Source organism: Anguilla rostrata, chromosome 7 (assembly GCF_018555375.3).
Source record: "Anguilla rostrata isolate EN2019 chromosome 7, ASM1855537v3, whole genome shotgun sequence".
NCBI classification, from domain to species: Eukaryota; Metazoa; Chordata; class Actinopteri; order Anguilliformes; family Anguillidae; genus Anguilla; species Anguilla rostrata.
Genome location: NC_057939.1, coordinates 6,914,947 through 6,937,115, shown reverse-complemented (window position 1 = coordinate 6,937,115; position 22,169 = coordinate 6,914,947). Strand labels below are relative to the sequence as shown.

The following is a 22,169-nucleotide window of genomic DNA, read 5'->3' as shown; positions in this document are numbered from 1 at the left end:
TTTGTAAAAACCGTGATTGGGGTGTTTATACGCGTTAGTGGCGCTAGGGAGGCATGTGCGGGATTCGAAATCCTCGCCCCCCCTCCCGGGTTTGGGGGGGGGGGGGGGCTGGCCCGTAATCCCGCCTTTAAATTTAAAGCCCTTATTTTGGGATATCCCATAGCGCAAAAAACAGGCCGGAGGATCGCCCTGTCCCGGGGGAACGCCGCAATTCTCCGGGGATCGGGTTTCCCTTTTCCCCCACGGCGTGTGGGGGGGGGGGGTTTGTCACTGTTGCCCGGGCCCCCCGTGGCCCGACGGGGCAGGGGTGGCGGTCTGCGGTCCTGGGGGGCACAGTGCCTGCTGCTTTCTGTTGTATTTCAGCACAAGTGCTTGATTTTAGGCTGGGCACGTACCTCTTTTCAGAGGCCTGAAGCCCCATTCCAGCTGTATTAGTTTTATTGTGCTTTAGTTTTACAGTCCTGTGTACTGTTGTGCATTAATAAGGTTTCCAGCATGCGTTGTTGGGTCTGTTTGTACGGGATTAACGATTTATGTAATTCCTCCGCAATTATGTAAAACGTCTCTAACTGCACATCTGTGAGAAAAAGACCAAGGCGAGCACTTTCCCTGCGTAAGCACGTTACTGCAGGGTCCATCCAAAGGGGATTTAGCTATTACTGAAGGACCATGAGAGTTAGGCGAAACGCAGAACGTAATTCGCTCCGGTGTTTTTAAATTTCGGAACATTGCAGATTCATACTGTGTTAAAGTGACGCATCCTGTCAGTGCTCACTTAAATGTTACACTACATTACAGGCATTTGGCAGACGCTCTTATCCAGAGCGACGTACAACAAAGTGTATAACCATAACCAGGAACAAGTATGACGAAACCCCTAGAGAGAAGTACCGGTCCAAGTGCAGGGAACAACCGCATAGTTCAGCTTGGACCCTGAAGGTTAAACTGATTAACACTAAACAACGAGAACAGCAACAACGCAGTCTATGGAAAAAATACATGCAGTAGTTAAGACAGTAGTTAGTTGTCCCCTGGTGAGACTAATCCAGCTTGAGAAGGGCCTAAACCGGCTGCCCATCGCATGGAAGCCGTACCTGCGGACACTGTGGGCCTCCAGCAGTGCAGTCTGATAGGCTGTGCTACAGAGCCTGTGCTCTCCTGCATTCACAGGACCCCCCGTTCCCACTGCTCCTCAACCTCAGAGAGGGCCAGGGGCCACTCTCCCCACCGTGCAGAGTAGGGTGTGCGTTCGGTGAGCAATGGGGGCTTTACGGGGGGGGGGGTGTTTGGGGTGGGGGGTGCGTTGGCATGGTAATCCGTAACGCCGCGGCGATAATTCCGGCCTAGGGAAGGGCAGCGGGGTCGGCGGGGGTCGGCGGGGGTCGAAAGCGCTCCGCCTCGATCCGGAGAGGAAGGGGCCGCTGACCCTGCTCCTCCTGCGGCAGGTGCCGGGCGGCCTCCCTGCGTAGCAACACCTAAAATAGAGCTTCTTTCCAAACACCCAGTTCCCATTTACATTCCTGACACGGACTGGTGAGCAGCAGGCTTCCTGTAACACCCCAGAATGCCCCTCACTTGACCTTCTTGTGACTGGGCACTTACAAATTTCCTGTTTCCTTAATCCCGTGTGAAGACACCTCCTCCGTTTGGGCCCTCCTGGCGCTGTGATATTATGGAGGTAACAAGGGGATGTTCCTGCTCACACAAATCTATTAACGTTTGCTGAAATGGTAGAGCTGGACTTGGCTTAACTCTGTGACTGTCTAATGGTCCCCCCTGTGGGTGTCGCAGCAGTGGAACAGTTGTGTTGAGCAGACGGATTAAGGTCCGTAGCTTCTGGTTCTCGCTGCGTAGGCCTGATCCTTTTTGCCCCCTGGTGGAGAGCGTGTGTAATGCGCCTTCCCCATGCACTGGCAGGTGTGGTGCAGCCTAACAGAAGGGCAGTGGTTTCTTATCGTTTTCTAAACGGCGAAAACTCTGTTCCGCTTGACCTGTGTGACCGTTTAGACCAAGGCTGCCTGTCCCTGTTCCTGCAGATCTACCGTCCTGCAGGTTTTCACTCCGACCCTAACAAAGCCACACCTCACCCAACAGTGAAAGATCTGCATTGAGCTGCTAATTAGCAGAATCGGGTGTGCCTGATTAGGGTTGAAATGAGCACCTACAGGACGGCAGATCTTAGGGAGCGGGGTTTAGAGGGTGGGACAGTGAGGTGGCTGTGTGTGCGGAGTGGAGGTTCTGCCTGAGTGTGCTGAGATAAGTGCTCCTCACATTCCTCTGTCTCTGCAGGCCTTGTCATGTAGACGGGGTCTGAGAGGGAGCCGTGAGGAGCGGCGTGTGAGCTGCTATTCATCTGCTCCACGCACACATGCACATACATGCACACGCGCGGACGCACATGCACGTACGCGTGCTCAGCTACACACACAAACACACATACACGCACATACACACACGCACACATGCACATACATGCACATACACACACACATGCACATACACACACACACATGAACATACACACACACACATGCACATACACACACACATGCACATACACACACACACACACACACATGCACATACACACACACACACATGCACATACACACACACACACATGCACATACACCTACACGCACATGCACATACACACACATGCACGGACGCATACCCACGCTCGACTCTACACACAAACGCACACCTACACGCACATACACGCACTCATCTACACACATATACACATACGCGGGTACACACACGTACACACATCCACCCACACACGCCCACGCACACACACGCACACACACCCATCTGCGTACCTCCTGTTGCGTCTCTCCCCTGCCCTATAGAGGCAGCAGCAGCAGCTAAGACGCACGCTCAGAGAAAGTAAACGCGCTAAACTTGAGCTGGCAGTTTGACCTACATGCGCTTCCCGCAGCGCTGATGCAGACGCCGCTCCGGAGCGTGTACTTACGCCGCCGCTCGCTCTCCCGCTCGCCCAGCGCCGCCACCGCCGCTCGGAAACACCCTGGCGTTCCTCGGGTTTCTCACGACGCTAAATAAAGGCTAACGCCACACGCGTCATCAGCCGCCGCAGAGCCGGGCGGGGGGGCGGGGGTCCCCTCCCCTCAGAACAGAGAGGGAGGGGGGGGGGGGGGGGGTACACACAGAGCCCTTTTCCCGGGAGGGCAGGGCAGGGCTGGGGGCCCGGTGCTGGTTTAGGAGAGAGGGGCAGGAGGGGGGCGGGGCGGGGGCGGCAGGTGTCTCTGTCGAGCGCACGTGGCTCGGCTGTGTCACCACGGCGGGTTTAGCCGGATTATCCCCCCCCCCAGGGCACGTGACCTGCAGCCCACTAATCCCCCCGTGGCTCTGTGGCAGGGCGGGAGCATCGGGGCCAGCTACACCCACCCCCCCACCCCCACCGCCGCCTCCTCCCGGCTTCCCTTTCCATGCTCGTCACGCTGAGATGATGATAATGGCACCGGCCTGCGCTCTGCCTCTCCATATCGCTTTATCTGTCCCCTCACCATCCCTCCGTCTGCCTCCCTGTGTCTATGTCTCTCCATATCGCTTTATCTGTCCCCTCACCATCCCTCCGTCTGCCTCCCTGTGTCTCTGTCTCTCTGTCTGCCGTGTCTCTCTTACTCCCTCACTCTCTCTCTCTGTTGTCTGTCTCCCTCTCCCCCTCCCTCCCTTCCTATTTCTCTCTCCATCTCTCTGCATTGTGTTCTCTGTCTCTCTGTCTTTCTCGGTCTCTCTCCCTCTCTTTTTCTCCTCCCTCCCTCCCTCTGTATCCCTCTCACTCTCCTCTCTTTTTCTCCTCTCTACCTGCCTCCCTTCCTCTCCCTCACTCCGACTCCCTCTCTCCCCCCTCCCCCTCTCGCTCTCTTATTCTCTCTCTCTCATAAGCACGAGCAGCACATCCTGTGTAAACAGCAGTGCTTCGGTGGTGCAGTGGGGAGAGTCCCCTGTATACACGGGCCCAATGGCAGCAGCGTGGAGGAACGCCCCCCCCCCCCCCCACCCCCACCACAACAAACCGAGCTAAAGGGCCTTTAAAGTCACGCATCGGCACACCTGCGCCAGAGCACCCTCGCCCACCCCCCCCCCACCCCGTGAGCAGCCCCGCGCCACACCCTGGCGCATCCTCTTTACTGCCCCGCCCCCCCTGTTCAGCCCGCCGCTCCGTGGACAGGGGGGGCTGGAAAGTCCGCGGATGCAAATGGCCATGGCATCGCCATGGCAACCCCGAGCGGGTGGGCGGAGGAAGCGCCCACGGAACGGCGTGCCCTGCAGCAGGCGGGAGAACGTCCACGCGGCCGCGCGCGCCTAATGGGGGTCCAGCTCCTAAAGGGGGTCCAGCTCCTGTGCTTTTGCACGCTCTTAAAGGGGGCACGGAGGAACTTGTGGCCGAGTCGCGGTGTGTTTTAAAATAGATTCATAGGGATGTTGGAGCTGACAGTGCACAGTTTATGCACTGTTGCCTCAGTTAGCTTCTTGTTTATTCTCTGCTGCACCTGCATCATAGTCAATGTTTTGGTTTTTTTAAAAAGGCAGTGGCTCTTTGTTTCACGCTGCTGAGCAGTGCACTGTGGGATTGCTGGCTCTCTGGCTCCAAGCTCTGTTTTTGAGGGGGCATTGACTGGTCCAGGTATGCAGTTCCTGGCCAAAGTTCCTGTAAGTTTATTGGCCGAAGACAGCCTTCAGCCGAGGCCAGAGCGAATGCCTAAAAATGAGCTGCTTTATTTTGGTTACCGTGGCTTCTGTAGAAGCTCCAGCGTAGCGTAGCGTGCGTGTGTGTGTGTAAATGCTGCACAAAACGGTTGAGGTTACATTGGGGTGCCCTATATCGTCTGCTTGTGTGTCTGTCTGTGTGTCTGTCTGTGTGTGTGTATGTGTGTGAGTGTGTGTGTGTGTGTGTAGTGTGAACACTGGGTGTGTGAGTGCTGCCCACGCAGTGTCATCAGAATGGAAAGTGTGTGCGCGCGTCTGCCAAACACACACACACACACACACACACACACACGCGCGCGCGCACACACTTTCCATTCTGATGACACTGCGTGGGCAGCACTCACACACCCAGTGTGCGCGCGCGCGTGTGTGTGTGTGTGTGTGTGTGTGTGTGTGTTGGCAGACCCCCAGGGGGCCAGACACAGGTTCATGGTGTACTCTGCTTAACCGCAAGCAGGCCCACTTCCTCCACAGCTACAGTCTGCTGCAGGCTGGTGTGCATTTACGCTTGTGTGTGTGTGTGTGTGTGTGTGTGAGAGAGAAAATCTCTTTTATCACACACACACACACACACACTTCTCCATCAGTTAGATGCAGTACCCTCTTGATTCCCTTGTGCTCAGGGCCCTGTTGTGCATATGTGTGTGTGTGTGTGTGTGTGTGTGTGTGTATGTGTCAGGTGCTGTGTGAGGCAAGCTGAAGGAGAGACCTCATGGAATCAGCCTGCCGTAGGATTTCTGTCTGACCACTTCCCTCTGCATCCCTCTCTGTCTCTCGCTCGTTCTCTCTTTCTGTCTCTCTCTCTCTCTCTCTCTCTCTCTCTGTCTCTCTCTCAATTTCTCTTTCTATCTCTCTCTGTCACTCTCAGATCGTGGTAATGGTTTATTGGCATGATTGCATACAAACAATATTGTCAAAGCAGTTAACAATGGAACAGTTAACAGTGACACATAAGACACATAATTAATACAGTGGAATAAAGGCAGTATAAACAAACAAGGCAGGGAAAAGGAAGCCTACATACAGCCTACAAGTTTAATGATAAACTGTAATAAGGGCAGTAGCAAGAACAAAACACTCGTGTACATAATGGAGAAGGTGTCTCACTGGTTGTCCCTCATTTTGTGACAGGAAGCCACAGATCTTGCTAATGGTACTTCACATTCCATTTCCCCCTCTCTCTTCCTCTCCCTCTCTCTCTCTCTCTATCTATCCCTCTGTCTCTCTCTCTATCCCTCTGTCTCCCTCTCTCCCTCTTTCCCCTGATCTCTCTCTCTCTCTCGCTCTCTCTCTCTGTGTCTCTGTGTGGTTCAGCGGCTGGTGTAGGAGGAGCAGACTGGTTATTTCTGGAGCTCACATGCTGGTGTGGAGTCATGACTGCGTCTCCCTCCTCTCCTCTCCTCTCCTCTCTTCTCCTCTCCACTGTACACATTATTGTGTGAAACCTCAGCTTTTGGAATCATTTGGGTAGTTGCAGTGTTAAGAGGGAGTGCTTCTCCTTTATATAATCTGATTAAATACCATTATGGGTGTTTTACCTCCATCCCACTGTACCTTGAGCCAGTGATGTGGGACTGAGGCTTTCCCAGAGTGCTTTTCTGCACTCACCCCAGTACAGGGTGTTAGCCATATGGAGCCTAACATCACAGGTTCCCCCAGTATACTGCCAGCCAAGCGCTGGATGGGTATGGTTTTGAGGTAACTGGCCTGTGAAGCAAAATGCTGTTGAACCCTCAGTTCTGTTATCTAGTGTCCTTGTTTATATGGAAACTGAAGCCGTTCGGGCAGGTGTGGACAGAGCCAAAAAAGGGCAATTGTGCCGATGCCCCAGAATCCTCCCCGGCAGCGGGGCTGGGGCCTGCCGGACCGGGCCGTCCATATTGGGCTGTGTGAGCAGGGCCGCCTGCTGGGGCCGGGCTGCAGGAATGCGCCTGTCTCTGTGTCCGTTAGGCTGCCGTCATAATCCAAACGCGTGGGCTCTGTCTGTCTGTCTGTCTGAGTGTGTGTGTGTCAGTGCTGTGTGTGTGTGTGTGTGTGTGTGTGTGTGTGTGTGTCTCTGTGTCAGTGCAGTGTGTGTGTGTGTGTCTCTCTGTGTCTCTGTGTCAGTGCAGTGTGTGTGTGTGTGTGTGTCTCTGTGTCAGTGCTGTGTGTGTGTCTCTGTGACAGTGCAGTGTGTGTGTGTGTGTGTTTGTGTGTGTGTGTGTGTGTGTGTGTGTGTGTTTGTGGTGTGTGTGTGTGTGTGTGTCTGTGTGTGCGCATGTGTCTCTGTCAGTGCTGTGTGTTTTTGTGTGTGTGTGTTAGTGCAGCGTGTGTGTGTGTTTGTGGTGTGTGTATGTGTGTGTTTGTGGTGTTTGTGTGTCAGTGCAGTGTGTTTGTGTGTGTGTGTAAATGTGTGTGTGCGTGCCTTTCTAACCCGGCTCCTCCCTCCTGTGTGTTGCAGGACCTGAACAAGCGTCTGTCTCTGCCGGCTGATATCCGGATACCGGACGGCTACCTGGAGAAGCTGCAGATGAACAGCCCCCCGTTTGACCAGCCCCTGAGCCGCCGGTCCCGCAGAGCGTCCCTGGTCAGTGCCCCCCCCCCCCCCCCCAACCTGTACCATCACCGACCCTCTCACCTCCACTGCCCTCCGTTCTGTCCCTGATTCCCCCCCTCACCTCCTCTGCCCTCCATTCTGTCCCTGATTCCCCCCTCACCTCCTCTGCCCTCCATTCTGTCCCTGATTCCCCCCCTCTCACCTCCACTGCCCTCCGTTCTGTCCCTGATTCCCCCCCCACCCCTCTGCCCTCTGTTCTGTCCCTGATTCCCCCCCCCACCTCCTCTGCCCTCCGTTCTGTCCCTGATTCCCCCCCCTCACCTCCTCTGCCCTCCGTTCTGTCCCTGATTCCCCCCCCCTCACCTCCTCTGCCCTCCGTTCTGTCCCTGATTCCCCCCCCTCACCTCCTCTGCCCTCCGTTCTGTCCCTGATTCCCCCCCTCACCTCCTCTGCCCTCCGTTCTGTCCCTGATTCCCCCCCCTCACCTCCTCTGCCCTCCGTTCTGTCCCTGATTCCCCCCCCCACCTCCTCTGCCCTCCGTTCTGTCCCTGATTCCCCCCCCTCACCTCCTCTGCCCTCCGTTCTGTCCCTGATTCCCCCCCCTCACCTCCTCTGCCCTCCGTTCTGTCCCTGATTCCCCCCCCACCTCCACTGCCCTCCGTTCTGTCCCTGATTCCCCCCCTCACCTCCTCTGCCCTCCGTTCTGTCCCTGATTCCCCCCCTCACCCCCTCTGCCCTCCGTTCTGTCCCTGATTCCCCCCTCACCTCCTCTGCCCTCCATTCTGTCCCTGATTCCCCCCCTCACCTCCTCTGCCCTCCATTCTGTCCCCGATTCCCCCTCACCTCCTCTGCCCTCCATTCTGTCCCCGATTCCCCCTCTCACCTCCTCTGCCCTCCGTTCTGTCCCTGATTCCCCCCCCTCACCTCCTCTGCCCTCCATTCTGTCCCCGATTCCCCCTCACCCCCTCTGCCCTCCGTTCTGTCCCTGATTCCCCCCCTCACCTCCTCTGCCCTCCATTCTGTCCCTGATTCCCCCCTCACCTCCTCTGCCCTCCATTCTGTCCCCGATTCCCCCCTCACCTCCTCTGCCCTCCATTCTGTCCCCGATTCCCCCCTCACCTCCTCTGTCCTCCGTTCTGTCCCTGATTCCCCCCCCTCACCTCCTCTGCCCTCCGTTCTGTCCCTGATTCCCCCCCTCACCTCCTCTGCCCTCCGTTCTGTCCCTGATTCCCCCCCCTCACCTCCTCTGCCCTCCGTTCTGTCCCTGATTCCCCCCCCACCTCCTCTGCCCTCCGTTCTGTCCCTGATTCCCCCCCTCACCTCCTCTGCCCTCCGTTCTGTCCCTGATTCCCCCCCCCTCACCTCCTCTGCCCTCCGTTCTGTCCCTGATTCCCCCCCCACCTCCACTGCCCTCCGTTCTGTCCCTGATTCCCCCCTCACCTCCTCTGCCCTCCGTTCTGTCCCTGATTCCCCCCCTCACCCCCTCTGCCCTCCGTTCTGTCCCTGATTCCCCCCTCACCTCCTCTGCCCTCCATTCTGTCCCTGATTCCCCCCCTCACCTCCTCTGCCCTCCATTCTGTCCCCGATTCCCCCCTCACCTCCTCTGCCCTCCATTCTGTCCCCGATTCCCCCTCACCTCCTCTGCCCTCCGTTCTGTCCCTGATTCCCCCCCCTCACCTCCTCTGCCCTCCGTTCTGTCCCTGATTCCCCCCTCACCTCCTCTGCCCTCCGTTCTGTCCCTGATTCCCCCCCCTCACCTCCTCTGCCCTCCGTTCTGTCCCTGATTCCCCCCCCACCTCCTCTGCCCTCCGTTCTGTCCCTGATTCCCCCCCCTCACCTCCTCTGCCCTCCGTTCTGTCCCTGATTCCCCCCCCTCACCTCCTCTGCCCTCCGTTCTGTCCCTGATTCCCCCCCCCACCTCCACTGCCCTCCGTTCTGTCCCTGATTCCCCCCTCACCTCCTCTGCCCTCCGTTCTGTCCCTGATTCCCCCCCTCACCCCTCTGCCCTCCGTTCTGTCCCTGATTCCCCCCCTCACCTCCTCTGCCCTCCATTCTGTCCCTGATTCCCCCCTCACCTCCTCTGCCCTCCATTCTGTCCCCGATTCCCCCTCACCTCCTCTGCCCTCCATTCTGTCCCCGATTCCCCCCTCACCTCCTCTGCCCTTTGCATCATCCCCCGCCATCGCTCTCCCATGTCCTCAGAGCAACCCCCCCATCCTTCTTTCCCCTCCAGTGGCATTCAGTCATTCCTCCCTCCCTCCATCGCGCTCTCTCTCTCTCTCTCTCTCTCTCTCACACACACACACACACACACACACACACACACGCTCTCCGGCTGCTGCTGTGTTTTGCCCGTTACATTGGCAGACTCAGCATTATTCAGACGGGCTCCTGCAGACAAAGGAGCTCCTGTAGGCTGTTCAGATCAGCCGCAGCGCCGTACCCCGGCCAGGGGAAAACCCTGCCACAGGTCCGACCGCAAGGTCCTCCACCGGGACAGCCTGTGCCGCTCTAGCGCGCGCCTCGTCTCTGTGACTAAGAGCTCTCTGACATCACGCTCCGTCTCCCTCCCGCTGTCCTCCGACGGCATCGCCGCCGTGTGACCTGTCCTGCGGCGGCTCCTCCTCCAGGAGCGCGGCGTGAAGCGATGAAGCGCTGTTCACACCGCTCCTCCCCCCTGTACGGCTGTCCCACCTTCGCGGGGGAGGGAGACGTGGCACGGTCTCCGTAACAGGCCCGCTTTATTCCTGTGCGCCACAACGGCTGGTAAAGGGGTCATTTGTTTTGATCAGGTTTGCCGAACGGTTCAGTGGACGGGCGACGCGTGCGCCCCTGAGGAAGGAGGGGCCCGATGATCCTCTTTTCCGTTTAGAGCAGCCGTTTAGAATTTACAACAAAAATGTATGAATATGTCAAGAGACCGTACACACTCTTCTACAGAGGCTCTCCCATTGGCCGCTTTCTCCCTGTCTCCGCCCCCTCCCTGTCTCTCCGCCCGCTGTTCCTCTCCTTTGTCCCTCCCTCCCTCCCTCCCTCCCATTGTAGCCTGCGGGTTTTTGTGTTTGATTGGCAGCCTCTGACTTCTCTCGGGTTCTATTGTTCCTGGCTGTCATCGGTCTTCGCTGCGTCCCCCCCCCCCCCCCCCGCCCCCCGTCCCCCGTCCCCTCCCCCCCTCTCCCCGGGGCTGTGATGTGCGTTCAGAGAGGGGAAACGGCCCCCCCTGCTGTCTGCCGTGCCGTTTGGCCTGCAGTGAGGATGACTAATAGCCCAGCCGAAATTGAAATTGATGTCAGGCGTTGGGGGAGGTGAACGTGTTGGGGACACGTTGCTGGGCCTCGATAAGGGGTCTGCTCGGCACACAGCGGCCTTTTTGGCTCTGTGTTCTCATCGCCTCCCCTTTTTTTCTGCTTTCAGTCCGAGATTGGATTCGGGAAGCTGGAGACCTACATCAAGCTGGACAAGCTGGGAGAGGTCAGTGAGCTCCCCCCTCGGCCCTCTGCGAAACACGCACCGCTTTTACACCTGCAACACACACCTGGCCACTCCTCTACGGGCCAATCACACGGGACCTTCTCTAAGCATCATTAACATTGCCAGCCCAGCGCAGGTCTGGACTGTCCCTTAAAGTCAACCTTCTTTGGTGCAGTATACAGTCTTTACCTTGTGTTCTCAAGGCTTGTCCAGAGAATCTCTTCAGTGAGAAAAAAATGTCAAATTAAGAGTTGACTTGATGTAGATAATAAGAACGGATGGGAAGCTCGGGTCATTTAGCTGAACACATGAAGGCGGTATCGAGCTGAGTTTCTCTCCCTTTCTCTCTTTTTTTTAGGGGACATACGCCACCGTTTTTAAGGGGAGGAGCAAACTGACGGACAACCTGGTTGCACTGAAGGAGATCCGCCTGGAGCACGAGGAGGGAGCGCCCTGCACTGCCATCCGGGAAGGTGGGCGGAGCCAACTCACCTGTTCTGATGTCACCTAATCCCTCCCCTGTTCTGTGACTTTACCTAATCTCTTACCTGTTCTGTGGCTTTACCTAATCTCTCACCTGTTCTGTGACATTACCTAATCTCTTACCTGTTCTGTGACTTTACCTAATCTCTTACCTGTTTTGATGTTACCTAATCTCTTACCTGTTCTGTGACATTACCTAATCTCACTCTGTTCATACCTGGTCTCTACCTGTCTTGACTTTACCTAACCTCTTACCTGTTTTGATGTTACCTAACCTCTTACCTGTTCTGTGACATTGCCTAATCTCTCACCTGTTCTGAAATCACCTGGTCTCTCACCTGTTCTCTTGTGTTACCCATTTCCCTCATCTGAATTTACATGGCTCCCTGTCGTCTTTCCGTGTCCTGACAGACAGGCCCTGATATTTCCACTGTCTGAGCTGACATAGTTTAACCATCACACCTGTTCTAAGAAACAGGCCCTGATCTTTCCCCTGTCCTAACATTTAGACCCTCCTACCTCCCCTGTCCTAACATTTAGGCCCTCCTACCTCCCCTGTCCTAACATTTAGGCCCTCCTACCTCCCCTGTCCTAACATTTAGACCCTCCTACCTCCCCTGTCCTAACATTTAGACCCCCCTACTCCCCTGTCCTAACATTCAGACCCTCCTACCTCCCCTGTCCTAACATTTAGACCCTCCTACCTCCCCTGTCCTAACATTTAGACCCTCCTACCTCCCCTGTCCTAACATTTAGACCCTCCTACCTCCCCTGTCCTAACATTTAGACCCTCCTACCTCCCCTGTCCTAACATTTAGACCCTCCTACCTCCCCTGTCCTAACATTTAGACCCTCCTACCTCCCCTGTCCTAACATTTAGACCCTCCTACCTCCCCTGTCCTAACATTTAGGCCCTCCTACCTCCCCTGTCCTAACATTTAGACCCTCCTACCTCCCCTGTCCTAACATTTAGACCCTCCTACCTCCCCTGTCCTAACATTTAGACCCTCCTACCTCCCCTGTCCTAACATTTAGACCCTCCTACCTCCCCTGTCCTAACATTTAGACCCTCCTACCTCCCCTGTCCTAACATTTAGACCCTCCTACCTCCCCTGTCCTAACATTTAGACCCTCCTACCTCCCCTGTCCTAACATTTAGACCCTCCTACCTCCCCTGTCCTAACATTTAGACCCTCCTACCTCCCCTGTCCTAACATTTAGACCCTCCTACCTCCCCTGTCCTAACATTTAGCCCTCCTACCTCCCCTGTCCTAACATTTAGACCCTCCTACCTCCCCTGTCCTAACATTTAGACCCTCCTACCTCCCCTGTCCTAACATTTAGGCCCTCCTACCTCCCCTGTCCTAACATTTAGGCCCTCCTACCTCCCCTGTCCTAACATTTAGGCCCTGGTGTCACCCCTCTTAGCCTCAGACATGCTGTGACCTCACACCCCTCTGGTGTCCTATTCGCCGGTTCACCCGAGCCCCTCCCCTCTCTCTCTCTGCAGTATCGTTACTGAAGGACCTGAAGCACGCGAACATCGTGACGCTACACGACATCGTCCACACGGACAAGTCCCTCACGCTGGTCTTCGAGTACCTGGTGAGTCCCCCGAGCTTCCCGCTCGCTCAGCGTCGAGCGAGGAGAGGCGAGAGGTGGAGGTTCTGAATTTCTTACGGCTTGCTTTGCTTTTAAAACGAACCGTGGAGGTGTTGGCTTGAGGTGTTGGGTTGAGTCGTGTGGACGTTCAGTCTCTGACTCAGCGCGCTGGACTGAGCGTGTAGGCAGCGGTGGGCTGTGGAATGGAGGAGAAGGGGGAGGAGTTATCTACCACGGTTACGGTGTCGTTCGTCACGCGGAGCCCACCGCTGCCTCCAGGCTCCGCCCACAGTTAAAGGGAACAGAAGCCTCTTCCCCTTTAGTGACATGTTTAACACCCAAGGCGAGAGCCCGGCCCTCGCTGCCTGTCTCTGCGTCTTCACACGGGTGTGTGTGCGTGTGAGTGTGTGTGTGTGTGTGTGAGTGTGTGTGTGTGTGTGGAGAGAGGTGTGTGTGCGTGTGAGTGTGTTGTGTGAGTGTGTGTGCGTGTGAGCGTGTGTGTGTGTGTGTGTGTGTGTGTGGGGGGAGGTGTGTGTGCGTGTGAGTGTGTGTGTGAGTGTTTGTGAGTGTGTGTGTGTGTGTGTGGGGAGAGGTGTGTGTGCGTGTGTGTGTGAGTGTGTGTGTGTGTGTGTGTGTGAGTGTGTGTGTGTTGTGTGTGTGCGTGTGAGCGTGTGTGTGTGTGTGTGGGTGGTGTGTGGTGGTGTGTGGGGAGAGGGTTGTGGTTGTGTGTGTGTACGGTGTGTGTGTGGTGGTGTAGTGTGTGCTGTGTGTGTGTGTGTGTTGTGTGTGTGCGTGTGAGTGTTGGCGTGTTTGTGTGTGTTGTGGTGTGTGTGAGTGTGTGTGTGTGTGTGTGTGTGAGTGGTGTGTGTGTGTGGAGAGGTGTGTGTGTGTGCGCGAGTACGCACATCTGAGAGTTTCTGTGGGATTGCTTTGCGTCTCACACATCATACAGTACTGTTTACCGACCACCTGCTTCGAGCCTCCGTGCGCCTCCTCAGCTCAGAGGGGGTGGAAAAAGTGAGCAGACGCGAGGTGCAACGGCTCTGTGCAGCTGCAGAAGCCGCTGGCTTACCGCTGCGGTCTGCTCAGCTCGCGCTCACTGCAGGCGGCGCGTTTACTGGAGGCGACGAGGATGAGTCGCTGTTTGAGGCGCGCGGTGTTGGATGTGTCCTCCCCTGACTTCCTGTCTTGTCTGTGACATCGCTTCCTGTGCAGGACAAGGACCTCAAACAGTACATGGATGACTGTGGGAACATTATGAGCATGCACAATGTGAAGGTGAGTCCCCTCGAACCTCCCCATGACAACTCAAGGTTTCGATGACATCACTGAGAACTAGGTTTCAATGACATCACTGAGAACAGTGGGGAATTTGGGAAATACTCTACAAAACAAGATTTGCGTTAGAAATGAGCCCGTCCTGCCCCATTAAAATGAGGTTTCATCATAAAAGGGGAGGAAAAGTAGCGGCCATTTTGTGTCCTTTTGGGGTTTATCTGCGGACACGAACGCTCCGGGTTCTTCGGAGCGCGTTTCCGAAGCGCAGATGGCTCGCCGGTCTGACTCCCGCTCTCCGTCTCCGCCGCAGATCTTCCTGTACCAGATCCTGCGGGGCCTGGCCTACTGCCACCGGCGGAAGGTTCTGCACCGGGACCTCAAGCCCCAGAACCTGCTCATCAACGAGAGGGGCGAGCTCAAACTGGCCGACTTCGGTAAGGGCCGGGGCGGGGAGTTAACACCAGACACCGGCCAAATGATCTGTGGCTGCTCAGTGCGTCTGCTCTACCAGCCACTTTGGCAGGGAACTACCCTTTGCTCAGCGGTCCTGTTCTGTTATAAATATCTAGCTGTGTGGTAAAACTGTGTGATTGGCTGGTGTATAGAAATCAGAGGATGTGACTCTGACCTCCGCAGAGTTTGTATTTAGTTCTTTAAAGCATTGAAGCGTTTCAGACTGACATTTCACGTGCCCGTCTTCCCCGTCGTCTTGTTTCCCCCAGGTCTGGCCCGGGCCAAATCCGTTCCCACCAAGACGTACTCCAACGAGGTGGTGACCCTGTGGTACCGTCCCCCGGACGTCCTGCTGGGCTCCTCCGAATACTCCACCCAGATCGACATGTGGTGAGGCGCGGGGGTGGCGCGGGGGGTGGGGGGGGGGGGGGGGGTGCAGGGTGCGGCGTTTAAACCCCAGCGCCCTTCAGCCCGAGCAGCTGCGGCCGGCTGCTCTTCTTCTCCTTCCTGTGTTGTTCTTCCTGCTCAGGGCAGGGAGGCAGGCCAGTGCTGCGGGTTCAGAGAGGCTGTCTGTGTGGAGCTGCTGCAGGAGGGCAGAGCTCAGCTGCCCTGTAGGCTGGGGGGGGGTTTTTGAGGGTGGAAATGTGTACCTGTGCAACCTGAGTGACCTTCACTGTTAGGGGTCCTGTGGCTGGGTGCATGTGTGTCTGTCTGTCTCTCTGTCTGTCTGTCTGTCTGTTTGACTCAGACCTGGTCCCTGTGTGTGTTTGGAGTATTTTACTCTTTAGATGCTGGTAACATTTCCGAACACCCCTGCAGATTCCTGTCAATTAAATGTGTGGCCAACAAAAAAAGCGCGTATAGTAAAACCATAGCTTTAAGAATCGTAGCGAGTGTCGATGTGCCTTTGAAAAAAACACAAACAAAAAGGAACTAGGGTGTGGTGCGAAATGGTGTGAGCGTGACTGTGCGTGTGAGAAAAACTGTGCGAAACCAGTGGGCCGAGGGTCACTTCCTGCCACCGACTTCCTGCCCTCGGCCAATCCGCTGGCGGCGTGTGACTGAGCGTGCTCCGTGTCGCAGGGGCGTGGGCTGCATATTCTACGAGATGGCTGCCGGAAGGCCCCTGTTCCCCGGGTCCACCGTGGAGGACGAGCTGCACCTCATCTTCAGACTGCTGGGTGAGTTCGGTCAGGGCGCTCACCTGCTGGGGGGGGGGGGGGGCTTACCCGCACCTCCACCTGTGTTAGCACCTCGTGCTCAGGTGACGTGTGAAGCACTGCCGCAGGTGCACTGCTGAGTGGTTAATTAGGCCGCACGTGTGGAGGCGTGTGCGGGTGACGGGTGCGGCAGTAAATCTGGAGAGCAGAGGGAAGTGAGAGTCATAAAGTTGCTCGGTATCTGCTGTCATCGTCACATGCCTCTTACCGGGTTTGGGGAACTCTGAAAAAGTGCCGCATAGAGATGCCATTGTCTGGCCAAAAGACATTTCTTGAGGCACAAAAAAACAAATGAATGATTTTACACTTTTGGGGCTGACTATCCCTCATCACCGTAATTCATGTCAGTTTTCAATGATAGGCTTAAAAAAAAAAAAAAAAACTCTGATTCAGTGTTAATTGTATGATCCACTCTCTCAGTGTTGATTGTATGATCCACTCTCTCAGTGTTAATTGTGTGATCCACTCTCTCAGTGTTAATTGTGTGATCCACTCTCTCGGTGTTGATTGTGTGATCCACTCTCTCAGTGTTAATTGTATGATTCACTCTCTCGGTGTTGATTGTGTGATCCACTCTCTCGGTGTTGATTGTGTGGGCTGCTGGTCGTCTCTTCACAGGCACACCCTCGGAGGACTCGTGGCCGGGGATTTCTTCCATCGAGGAGTTCAAATCGTACAATTTCCCGAAATACAAAGCCCAGCCTTTCATAAACCACGCGCCGAGGTACGGTTTCCACAGGGGAGCCATGTTTGTGTGTTTGTTTGTGTGTTTGTGTGATGAAATATGACTCCCACTTAAGTGTGTGTTTAGTTCAGGTTCTTCACAGGCTTTGTAACTTCTGTCACTGAGTTCTCCTGGGAACTTTAATTTCACTAGAAACAGTATTCAGTAAAAATAACTAAGTAAACATTGTGTGCGTGTGTGTGCTTGTGTGCTTGTGCACACGCGTGCGTACGTCTGTATGTGTATGTGTGTGTGTGTATATATGTGTGTGTGTGTGTGTGTGTGTGCGTGTGCGTGTGTTAGTTCATTCCAGGCAGGAAATCCTGTGGAATTTTTGAAAGTAGACTGCTTCCTTCCTCCAGTTTGCCACCAAATACACATCAGTCAGCAGCGTGACAGTAACACTGATCTCTCCCTTTCGCTCTCTCTCCCTCTCTCTCTCTCTTTCATCAGGCTGGACACTGAAGGCATCGAGTTGTTGTTAATGTTTTTAAAGGTGAGTTTCACACGCCTGACCACAGTTAGGGGTGTGAATGTGTGTGTATCTACCACATGTTTCAATATGTAGTTTTCAGTATGAAGATTTTCAAGTGCAGTTCTGGAAATGACCACCAGGAGGCACTGATATAGCAATAATTAAATTTCCACGTTAGAAAGTGATAAAACCAGCTGCATTATAAATTTATTTACCGATTGAAGTTGGTTTCTTTTATTATTCTTTTTCGTTGCTAGTTTTGTATTCTGTTTTGAACGTACAGCCAGTGTGAATTTATTTGTTTACTTGTTTATTTTTTCCCCCAAAGTACGAGTCCAAGAAAAGGATCTCCGCTGACGAGTCTATGAAGCACGCGTACTTCAAGAGCCTGGGGATGCGCGTGCACGCACTGCCGGAAAGTGAGTGCTCTGCGTGTGTGTGTGTGAGTGTGTGTGTGTGTGTGTGTGTGTGTGTGTGTGTGTGTGTGTGTGTGTGTGTGTGTGTGTGTGAGTGTGTGAGTGTGTGAGTGTGTGAGTGTGTGTGTGTGTGTGTGTCTGAGTGTGTGAGTGTGTGTGTGTGTGTGTGTGTGAGTGTGTGTGTGCTCTGCGTGTGTGAGGTGTGGTGTTGTGAGTTGCTGTGTGTGTGTGTTGTGTGTGGAGTGCTGTGTGTGTGTGAGTCTCTGGGTGTGTGTGTGTGTGTGTGTGTGTGTGTGTGTGAGTGCTCTGCGTGTGTGAGTGCTGTGTGTGTGTGAGTTCTCTGGGTGTGTGTGTGAGTGCTCTGCGTGTGTGAGTGCTGTGTGTGTGTGAGTTCTCTGGGTGTGTGTGTGTGTGTGTGTGTTCTGGGTGTGTGTGTGTGTGTGTGTGTGTGTGTGTGTGTTCTCTGGGTGTGTGTGTGTGTGTGTGTGTGTGAGTGTTCTGGGTGTGTGAGGCCTTGCTATGGCTTCGCAGACAGGCAGGGCTGTGTGTGTTGGCATTGGCGCTTCATTAGGCTCCTAACCCTAATCAACCTCCCTTTCTCCTCCACCCCCCCCACCCCCCCCACAGGCATTTCAATATTCACACTGAAGGAGGTGCAGCTGCAGAAAGACCCCGGCTACCGGAGCTCCTCTTACCCAGAGTCAGGTGAGCGGCTTCCTGGCCCAACAGAGTCCGTCTGCGCCTTCCCGTCCTGTCCCCACCCTCTCCCCGCGTGCAGCGGCCCCTTCTCCCCAGCAGAGGGAGCCGTCGGCCTCCCCAGGCAGGCCCGACCAGGCCCCCCCCCCCCCAGGTCACTGCTTGGAAAGGGAGAAGCGCTCGCTGCGTGTCCATAGTGGGCACTTCTATTAAATACTACATTAAATAAACGACACACTGAAGAAACCATTCCAGCCTGCTCTGCGTGTTATGGGCTGTGTTATACGAGCGTGAGATGGTGAATAGGCGGGCGCTCGTTGTTGTGGCGAACTTTTCCCTCAGGCCCTTCCTGTACGGCTCACTTCCTGTTTACCTTCTGGACCCTGGGTGGGCTCCACAGAGCCCGTGACCCCTCACACTGTAACCCAGGCGATGCGCACGCACGGTACAGCGTTTCACACACGAGTCATCGGACAAAGATCACACCTGCGCGATGCTTCAAGCGCAGCTGCGTGTGTGAACGAGGGCTAACCCACACCCAGGCCTGCGTTTGAAACGACTAATCATCCTTCTCTCTCTCTCTCTCTCTCTGTCTATCCCTCCCCCTCTGCAGCAAACAGCAAGAACAGAAGACAGAGCATGCTCTTCTAGGCTCACGCGTCGTCGGATCGAGAGCGAGGACTTGATTTCTGTTGTGTAAACTCACACCCAGCAGCCCAGAGAGGAGGATATTTGGGGAGTGGGGTGGGGGGGGGGCTTCCTGTCTCCCGGGCTGCGCGCCCCTCACCCCCCTGCCCCTCCCCTCTCCGCTTCTCCTCCGGCTGGCGGCCTTTTGAAGCCCCTGTGGGCCGAGAGAAGAGACTGACTCTGCGTGTTAATTTATTGGAGAGAATCATTTGCTGCTAAAACAACTACTGTCTATATTTAACACACCCGTTTTATCATGTGAACTTGCTTGGTTGCCCTCGACAACAGACCAGTCGCTAAAGTTCTGTGTTATTTCGTTGATGATGATGATGATGATAATGTTGTTGTTGCTGTTGTTAACTGTCGTCGTTTTTTTCCGAAAAGAAAAAAAAGAATCGCGTGCTTTTAGTGTCCCTGATGCTCCCCGACTCCTGCTAGACATGAGTTACTTTGCATTGCAGGCGGTTTTTGCAGTTTTTTTTTGTTTGTTTTTTTGTTTTTCTTTCCAGGTTTTTACTCTGGAGTACTGTAGCAGATCTCATTTCAGACTGAAAGCTGTACAGTTAGGCAGTTAGGGCCCGGGTCATGTGATCATGTGCTGAGGGGGACCGGTGGAGCGTCTGTCAGCTCAGTAGCTGGGTACTGTAGTCTTATTCCCCCCCCCCCCTCGCCCGCCTCCCCACCAGTTTCTGATCAACACATTTCAATCAATCGCTACAGCCCTCCCCACCCAGCTACTGAGCGCAGCGGCGCACATCCACCAATCAACGGGGAGTAATGGGGGGGAGGGGCCACCGACAAGCCAACCGCTCTTCACAAGATGGGGAACCTCCCCCCTCCCCCGCCCACCAAAACGGTTGACCAAGTAGAGTGCGCTCATAGCATTCCAAGATAATTCTTTTTTTTTTCTTTTTTTTTTTTCTGTCACGGCTGACGTCGTGACTGGAGACGAACTGGAGGGCGAAAGGAGTACCCCAGGCGTTTTTGACCAGAGGGCATTACCTGAAGTCATGAGATCAGGCGTGAGCTCAGGCAACGGCGATTCTCTTCACACTCTCTGTGTGGACCCCCTCCCCCCTTCCCCCCCCCCCCTCCCAAACTGCTCTGGCCCTGTCAGCTCCCCCCGTCTCCCCGGACAACACTGCTTATCCACAGTGTCATGTTCTTTGCCTTTAAGAGCTAGTTTAGTGCATCTTCTGTAACTGTAAAAAAAAAAAAAAAGTCTCTCTTTCCCGAATGGTCGGCCTGTTCTGTACCTGACCATCAGTGGGGGGGGGGGTGAGAGTCTAGCAGACTGTCACCGTACTGGACCCTGGAGCACCAGAGACTTCTGCTTGTAATGACTTTGAAAGTGTAGTTTATTCAGCAGTATTAAGAGCCTTTTTTGTATGTTACATTTTAACTTTATTTGTGAATAATTGTGTCATTGTGGCATGTTGGGGGATGCGTTCCTACCTTTGTGCTTTTTTTTTCCAGAGGAGAGAAAACAAATCAGAAAAATGTGCAAAACTGAAGTGGGGGGGTGGGGAAATATATATATATATTTGTGTAAGAGTTTGCATTTGGACCACTGCTCTGTTTTCCAGCGTTTGTACACGTTTAAAAGAAAAGAAAAAAAAGATTTCAAATTGAAATTTTAGATTTAACGAACCGCTGTGTTGTTTTCAACTGACAGTAATGTATTAATATTGTAATATTGTACTTTCTTCCCAACATGAGAATGACCTGATCCTACCTGTTTGTGAAAAAGGTGTGGAGGTCTTTACCTGACGCATGGAATGCCTGGTGTGGTGTAAACTTCGCCTCTCTGGAACACTGACTCAAAACGGTGGACAGTTATCGACCGTTTAACACTTTTTACTGGAGTTATTTATTTCTCATAACCATTTAAGTAAATTTAGTCAGTTTCATACAGACACCCTGAATTGCTCAATTGTCCTTTTTTTAATAGTGGGGATGATTTTGCGTGATGTCCTGAAAAACTCCGTGATGTCTACGGAGGGGGTTTAAATAAAATTGATAAGGAAATGTTTTAGTTTTTTTAAAAGACAATCGAATACTGAGGAAGATGGCAGATCGAATGTTTAGCTGTACTTCTGCTGTTTGAAAATGTAATTAATTACATTTGTATCAGAACATAGTGACTTACTTCACCGGGCACCCGACAGTGTGTTTGATGTGTTTAACTTAAGCAAACAAAAGTCTTTTTTAGGTTAAATTGTGATGTTCTTCCAGGACTCTGATCACTTTCCAGTAAGTGCTTTTTAGGATTGCCTATTGACCATATAAGCCCAAAAGGAGGAAAGAAAACAAATCGTTACCCTTCCGGTCACTTGGGGATTACGGTTTCACAAACTTGGGAGCACGCCTTCATCTTGTCGCCACGTTTGAGTGATTCTGGGAAATGAGTGAATGTTTGGGTGGTTGGGTCTGCCCGTCAGGACTTTGGAGAGGTGGGCAGCCACAAGATATTCAAGCAGAGCGACGGCTGCTTTCCGAGGTGCGGGTGAGGGGGGGTGTCGTCAGAAACACCGCTCAGCGCGTTCGCTGGCCCAGCACAGGTCCTGTTTATAGTATTTTTCAGGCAGTTACTGCATGACTAATATGTTCTCTGAGCTGTCAGTGGGGAAAAGGATGAAATCAACAAACTTTGGAGCTTTTTTTAAAAGGAGGGCTGGCACGACTCTTCCCCCCCCCTCCCCGGACGTGCGAGTTTGGGACGTCTGTAGACCACAGACGCTTGTGCCCGTAAATTCCCCCCCCCCTCCCGCCCCCTTGAGGGTTTTTTTAGAAACATCTATCGAGACGCAGGGCCAGCCCGCAGTTTCTCCTCGCGGAATCCTCTTTGAAAACAGGAATTCTGGGCCGGCGCAGAGCGCGCTGTTGAGGGGGGGGGGAGGGGCGGGGTCGTCTGGCAGCGGTGTTCGGCGGAACCCGGGACGCAGAGAGAGCGCCGGAGCGAACAGACGGGAGGGCGTTCCGTCTGCGCTGATGTGTGCGCCGCAGGTTCAAGGTGACCCCGAGGGAGCGGTCGCGAAAATGGCGGGAAGCAGCGCGGGGTGTGAGGCTTCGTGAACTTCCCTGAAATTGGGGTTTGGCGATATCAGTGCCCGACCGGGTCGCGGCCAATCGTAATGCTTCGCTACGGAGAACGGTGTGAATTGATTGGTTTTGGGGGCGAGCCTGTGAGTCAGTGCTGTGGAGGCCGCCTCCACGCACGGGTCTGATGGTGGTTTACTTTCCCATCGCTGCAGCGAGCTCGGGGGTGAGCGGGTGGGAGGGTGAGTAGGAGGCGGTGAACGGAGCCAGAAAAGTATCTAATCTGCGCTGTGCGAAGCCCCATTACTCTGAATTATGTGGTTCATTAGCAGCAAGCCCAAACTCCCCGACG

The 22,169-nt window shown here is 54.4% G+C and overlaps 1 protein-coding gene across 1 annotated transcript in view; it reads left to right on the top strand.

Annotated features, from left to right (window-relative positions):
• cdk17 (cyclin dependent kinase 17) overlaps positions 1 to 20,806 on the top strand; it is an 85,352-nt gene extending 64,546 nt beyond the window's left edge. The window contains exons 6-17 of the mRNA XM_064342551.1: positions 10,688 to 10,744; positions 11,103 to 11,217; positions 12,738 to 12,832; positions 14,045 to 14,107; positions 14,418 to 14,541; positions 14,830 to 14,950; positions 15,644 to 15,741; positions 16,399 to 16,504; positions 16,958 to 17,000; positions 17,308 to 17,398; positions 18,023 to 18,100; positions 18,705 to 20,806. Of these exons, the coding sequence (XP_064198621.1) occupies positions 10,688 to 10,744; positions 11,103 to 11,217; positions 12,738 to 12,832; positions 14,045 to 14,107; positions 14,418 to 14,541; positions 14,830 to 14,950; positions 15,644 to 15,741; positions 16,399 to 16,504; positions 16,958 to 17,000; positions 17,308 to 17,398; positions 18,023 to 18,100; positions 18,705 to 18,742 (1,029 nt within the window). The 3' untranslated portion in view covers positions 18,743 to 20,806. The remainder of the gene's footprint in view (positions 1 to 10,687; positions 10,745 to 11,102; positions 11,218 to 12,737; positions 12,833 to 14,044; positions 14,108 to 14,417; positions 14,542 to 14,829; positions 14,951 to 15,643; positions 15,742 to 16,398; positions 16,505 to 16,957; positions 17,001 to 17,307; positions 17,399 to 18,022; positions 18,101 to 18,704) is intronic.
• Positions 20,807 to 22,169: the final 1,363 nt, after the last annotated feature.